Source organism: Coffea arabica, chromosome 1c (genome assembly GCF_036785885.1).
Source record: "Coffea arabica cultivar ET-39 chromosome 1c, Coffea Arabica ET-39 HiFi, whole genome shotgun sequence".
Lineage (NCBI taxonomy): Eukaryota > Viridiplantae > Streptophyta > Magnoliopsida > Gentianales > Rubiaceae > Coffea > Coffea arabica.
Genome location: NC_092310.1, coordinates 7,988,585 through 7,994,912, shown reverse-complemented (window position 1 = coordinate 7,994,912; position 6,328 = coordinate 7,988,585). Strand labels below are relative to the sequence as shown.

Genomic DNA, 6,328 nt, shown 5'->3' with positions numbered 1-6,328 from the left:
CCTCGAGGTTTATGTTAATATCACTAACTTCCCATAAAACTATACGTTTGTAATAATCTTACCCTTGTATTATTAAAATATTCTTATAATAATCACTTAACGAGAGATATATTTTTCTTCAAATTCTACCCTTTTGTGTTGTCTTATATTGAATTTTCTACCAAATTAATTATAATATAAGATTTACATTTTTTTTCCTAAAAATTTTCTCTTCTATAATGTTTTTTCTAAAAATTGTTAAAAGTAGTGAAGATGATTTTGTCATTTTGTATATTATGATAGTGATTAATAGTTCCATCTCACTAATATAGGAGTTACAATATATTTTTGAAATTTCAACAGTGTCAAGTGATATTATCACAACTCTCGGGGAAGGTTTTTGAAATTATCTCTAGCCAATAGTGTAAAAAGTATACCCATTTTACAAGTTCAAGGGACAAATGCAAATACTTAATAGTTATAGGTTAAAAGTTGACCAACTATATATCTTAAGGGCCATTTAGGTTTTTTGCCTAAGGTAATTCTATTAATATCTTCAATGTATTTACGTAACTCATATCAAAGCAAAAGTAACTCTTAGGAGGAGGGATGTGTTGAGTGATACGAAGGAGAGTACATAGGCGAAAGGTTTCAAGTTCGAAACCTCTCACTTACACAAAAAGAAAAATGCAAAAGTCCTAGATGTAATAAGAAAAATTAGGAATAAGATTCAGATAAATCTAATATTTAAGGGAAATAAACAACAACAGATTCATTTTAGGAAAATATGATAGGTAGTTTTAATGAATTATTAATTTCTAATATGAATGGGATCAAAGGATTATGTCAGATTTAAAAAAAAAAATTGTCTTATCATTTATCAAAATTATTAATTGAGCTCATCAGTTCAAATTAAGACTGAAAGAATTACTATTTAGTAAAAATTATTAATTTATCTAGTAATAGTTTACAAAGGTTTTACTACAATGAGTACGCCTCTTTTCTAGCTAAAGGACCAGCCATGGAGCCCAAGAAAGGGAGTAAAACAACACAGATTAAATTAACTGAGTAGGTCTCCCAACTTGCAGCGGGCCCAAACAATTCTAACTGTGGGTCTCTGAAAATTATCCAAAAGTCTTAGGCACATGGGCTCTAGACTGCGTCGTTGTAATTTTGGCCCTGTTCAGGCTGCAATCAATTTCTTGCACCCAATCAACGAATTTCTTTTGCCTTATTTATTTATTCTAAAACAGATAGTGCATTAAAATAAACTATTTCATAGATCAATCCTGGAGAAAGCTACTCCCCTAACATTTTCAAGAAAAAGTGGGCACAATAGGGGGGAAGAATATACATAATACATCGACTGAAAAGAAGAAAAAGCTTTTCATCCATAGAGGAGAAAAGACATTGCGCATTATTGCACAAAAAGGCGTCTTAGGCTTGTGATCATTAAAAATGGATGTGTCTGGTGTTTTAGACGCCACAATAGGCCTTCAGTGGATTTTGAATATTCCAACCGATAAACTGATTCAACTGATTTTTCAAATAATGGGATTATCATAATTTAGTAGTGATTTTGGACTTTTTTTTATTTATTGTTAATTTTAATACCAAAAAATAGAAAACAGAGATCAGCAAAAACATTGGATTGCATATAAAATTAATTCATCAAAAAAATTATTAGTTTGACATTTGATTACAATAAAAACTAGAGGTATGGTGGTAGTTCTACAGTTTTACTGGCAAAAAAAATTTTAAAAAAAGGAATAAGAAGGAAAAAGAATAAAAAAATAATTTTAAAAGTCATTTTAAGTATAAACATATCAAACAAGGGAATTTCATTAAAATATTTAAGGGTAATATTGTCATTTTAAATGATAAGGGAGGTATGTGCAATTTTAAAAATTTTGAGAGAACTAAATGAATTGTTAAAAACCTCAAGGGAGGTTCCTGAAATTATCCCAAATACTTAATTAACTGCAGTATATCTTGGTTGTCTGGGAGAACGCATGATAATTATTTTCATTTTCTTTCTTTTTTGGATATAGCCACCTTGGACCGAATAAAACTAAAGTGAGCCTCTGCTGCTAATTTCCGGATTTGGATTATTTGTCTATCAATATGCGGTGGTGATTTGCACGGAGAATTAAGAATGTCAACAGTTAATTTAGTCTAGTTCAACCAACACTTCCTTCATCCTTATAGCAAGATAATTAATAGAATGTCATTCAGCAATACATTTAATTGACACAACATTTTGAAAACGCTTATTACATTTTCTAAATACGTCCCCGATTATGAAATTTGTTACTATTTTGTATCTAACTTCTTTCAAGTCCACAATTATGAAATTTGTATCTTTCTAGAGATTTTAGAAAAATGCTGTCAAAATAAAATGTTGCATTTTGGATGTTGTGTTGATTAACTTTCACGACCAATTACTGTGAATTGCATAGTAACTAGTAAGTTCGTTCCTAAAATTTTGAAATGGGATATCAATTCTCATTAAAAAAATGATGCCTTGATATCCTGTAATGCCAGTCTTGAGAATTCTGAAATGAAGAATTCCATTCTTGATAGGAGAACAACCAAGAAAACTGGACATCCTCATAGGTGGTCATCATATGTTATAGACAAAAGGACACTGGAACATACACACTAGGGCATACTACTAGGTTCATTATTGGAAAGAATCTGGAAGTTGCATCATAAAAATAAGAAATGTTCGATTGGGCTTCTCACTGGACAATAATTAGAGGTAAAACAACTTATAAAATGTTAACATTCAAGTCTCCATTACTGAAAAGTTGCAGTACTACAAATGGATTGTCAAATTATCTTTATATTAGCAAAGTGCACGGAATAATTTTAGGGAAAGGGCAAATTACATTTTATTCTCTATGATTTTAAAAGCTATACATAACCCCCTTATGGTTTGCTTGACGGTGTCAAAGTAACGGAAATGATCATTCCTAACAGAACCTTTTAAAATGTCGAAATTACTCTTGTTTAAAAATTAAAATGGTTGAAGCGACCAAAATATATAAATATAATGTACATGATGCACTAACCCCGTATGGTTTTATATTTTAGAATATAACCCCCTTATGGTTTAATGCTTTACCATATAACCTCCTTATAGTTTTTAAAATATACACATAACTGCCCCGTGGTTAATAAATAATTTTCAACTTTACATAGAGGTATTTTTGACATTTTAAGTGACTCGGTTATGAATTGCAAATTTTATTATTTTGACACTTTAATTCAAACCATGAGAGTGTTATATATAGTTTTTGAAACTATAAGCGGATTATATACAAAAACACTAAACCACATAGGGGTAAAGAGTAATTTGCCCTTAGGGAAACTTGAGATCTCTTCACGATGAGATTTAATACAAGTTGCCAATTAAAAGTAGATCATCAATGCATAAAAGTAAGATAATACAGGCCATGGCAAATAGTTGAACAAATTCTCTCAGATAGTAGAGAAGAAAGGAGAGGGACAAGGGGGTATCATAACTTCCACAATTCCTTCAAGCATATGGCTTACCTTCCTCATTGTAGGCCTAAGAGATGGGTCTTCCTGAATGCACCAAATGCCAATCTTAACATATTTTTCTAGCTTCATCGTATCCTCAAGAACCTCAAAATCATTTTCTACCAAAGCATCTAACCTTCCTTCTTGGAAGCAGTCCCACACCCAATCAGTTAAGATTGCATTTCCTCCTTCGCCAGTGTCAACATCCTCAACATGTCTTCGGCAACATATGATCTCTAATAACAGGACACCAAAGCTATAAACATCAACCTTAGAAGTGATCTGAGTGTTCCTGAACCATTCAGGAGCAACATATCCCCTCGTTCCTCTGATATTTGTGAGTGTTCTACTCTGATTAATCTGCAAAAGTTTTGCCAATCCAAAGTCAGAAATTCGAGCATTGTAGTAATCATCAAGAAGTATGTTCTGAGGCTTTATGTCGCAGTGGATCATCTGAGAACTGCATTCATCGTGCAGGTATACAAGTCCCCTTGCAATCCCTGTGGCAATTTGGGTCCTTAGTTTCCAGCTACGTATTGTTTTACCAAAAAGGAGGCTTGCAAGTGTGCCATTCCCCATATACTCATAAACCAGTAACCTATGCTGCTTTTCGTAACAGAATCCAAGTAAACGTACCAAATGCTTGTGGTTTGTCTGGCCAATTGTATTTACTTCTGCAAGAAATTCCTTCTCTGCATCTTGAGCCACTCTATCCAGCTTCTTCACTGCAACAGTGTCCTTAATGGAGCCTACTTTTATCTCACCTTTATACACTATTCCAAATGATCCTCTGCCCAATTCTTCCCTGAATCCATTTGTAGCTTCAGCCAGCTTTTTGTAAGAAAAACAATGCAAATTTATTTCCACACCATTTTTACTTGGATGAAGATTTAACTTATTATTTTGGTAGATTACTTGAAAACCAAAACAAATAGCACCAATAATTACGACATTAAGCAACAAAGAAGTGCCAAGAAGAACTGATTCCACAAGTATAAGATTTTCTCGATCCTTCGATCGGGCTGATGCTGGATACAGATTATGTGGTTGTCGTGGAAGATCGCTTTTACTGTACTTCAGGAAAACTTTCGAATTGATATTTGTGACACTTCTCCCATTAGATAGTGGCAGCTTCTTCTTCCAGCAACTACTGTTTCTCAAAACAGCAACAGCGCATAAGCAATCCTGCAAGCATGCTTTTCTACATCTGGCCTCTGTAGATGGATTTACTACCTCATACTCAGATTTATTCGACCATTCAATGTCACTGCCTGCCAAAATGTCATACTTATCCTCTACAGGGAGCTGCTCAAGTTCATCGCAACTTTGATTAAAGTTTGGTGTACAGCCACCATACTTGTCGTTCGGATCAAGCAGAGAATACCCTTGTGGACACTCACAAACTGGTTTTCTGCCTACAAGGCTGCAGACGCTGTTATATCCACATACTCCACTGCCCTTAGTTCCATCCATTGCAGTACATATATTTTCTGGGATAGCCCAGAAAGCAGTCCAGTTTGGCTTGCCAGTGAAGGTCCTTGGATGAAAATAATGGGTGAAGGCTCCATCAAAATCCAGAGTTGCCCTGTGATAATTCTCTGAAACTGGTGGGATCCCAAAGGGGGTAAGTTGCATAGTTTGATTGTTCCTCATCTGAATATACATGGAGGCCTTGCTATCAAACATGACAAATTGGCCAGAATTCAATGGGTTCACAGCATCAGAAGTCTGACTACTGTAATACACAGCATCAGCATCCAAAATTGGAACACTGCCAACCCGAAGTAATAAATTCCCATCTTGATGAAAGCGAAGAGAGAATCTTCCCCTGGAGAAGTTGGTTTCAGACTGTCTAGAATAAAGAACACTTCCATAAGTTAGCCTCTGCAAAGGCAATATTGTATCAACTGCAAACCTGAAACTTTCCCACAGCCTTGTATTATTATTACTGGCCATAATGATAAAGTTGCCTGTATTATTCATAAAACCATAATTCACCTCATCATATATAGTAGCAGTACTCCAGATATCTTGACCTTGAGGATCACGTAGCACGAGCCCCCTTTTAGCTTGAAGCTCTACTGTAGATCCCCGTGGCACTGGATTTACTAACGAACCTACATACCAGGCTACAGTTTTATCTGGTATTTTGTCATACCAGATGGAAAGCAAGAACATATCTTTGTCCTGAAGTTGCCGAAAGCCAAATGCAAAATCACCAGAAGGTGAGAGCCATGGAATGGATGATTCATTTGCTGCCAGAATGCTGCCTACAGAAACAAGGCCACTATTTTGAGCCAAAATATGAAATGGGAAGAAAAGTGTGAAGCATGTGAGATGGATCAAGAACACATAGGCCATTGCAATTGGCACAATGAGATGAGTTTAGAATTATCAAACGTGCTAAGAGTATACAGAGTAGTAAATTATTGATGTGAAGAAGGTACAACATCCGCTATTGGAGGAAGGTACAATGTGGTGGGTGGAAAGCATTCGGATTGAATCAATGTGGCAATCAATCACAAATTGATCTTTGCATAAAGTTCATATCACGACCATGGTTCAAAGTCGTGGTCGCGGTCACGGTCGCGGCCTGGAACGTTCCACATCGGTCTCGGCATATCGGTCGCGGTCTCGGTGAGACGCAAATTTTAAAGTATTTAATATTTTAAAAATTATTAATAATATAAAAAAAGTATGTTAAACAAAAATAATAAAAAATAGCAAAAGAAATGGCCGAGTCAATCCATCACGGTGTAACTCGGCCGATTTCTCGTCTTAACTCGGGATAACTCGGAGTGAC

General features: G+C 35.0%; 1 protein-coding gene across 2 annotated transcripts; it reads right to left on the bottom strand.

Annotated features, from left to right (window-relative positions):
- Positions 1-3,326: 3,326 nt before the first annotated feature.
- LOC113713019 (G-type lectin S-receptor-like serine/threonine-protein kinase LECRK3) lies at positions 3,327-6,071 on the bottom strand. Of its 2 annotated transcripts, XM_072055731.1 has the most exons (2): positions 5,524-5,649; positions 3,327-5,440 (listed from the first exon to the last, which is right to left on the bottom strand). In XM_072055731.1, exons 1-2 carry the CDS (start codon positions 5,529-5,531, stop codon positions 3,463-3,465), a joined length of 1,986 nt encoding a protein of 661 aa, XP_071911832.1. In that variant the 5' UTR covers positions 5,532-5,649; the 3' UTR covers positions 3,327-3,462. The 2 variants fall into 2 exon arrangements, with proteins under 2 accessions (XP_071911832.1, XP_027092551.1); XM_027236750.2 differs by having other exon boundaries at positions 3,327-6,071.
- Positions 6,072-6,328: the final 257 nt, after the last annotated feature.

Coding starts and splice junctions, on each gene's coding strand:
- LOC113713019 (XM_027236750.2), bottom strand. CDS start 5,886: ATGGCCTATGTGTTCTTGATCCATCTCACATGCTTCACACTTTTCTTC.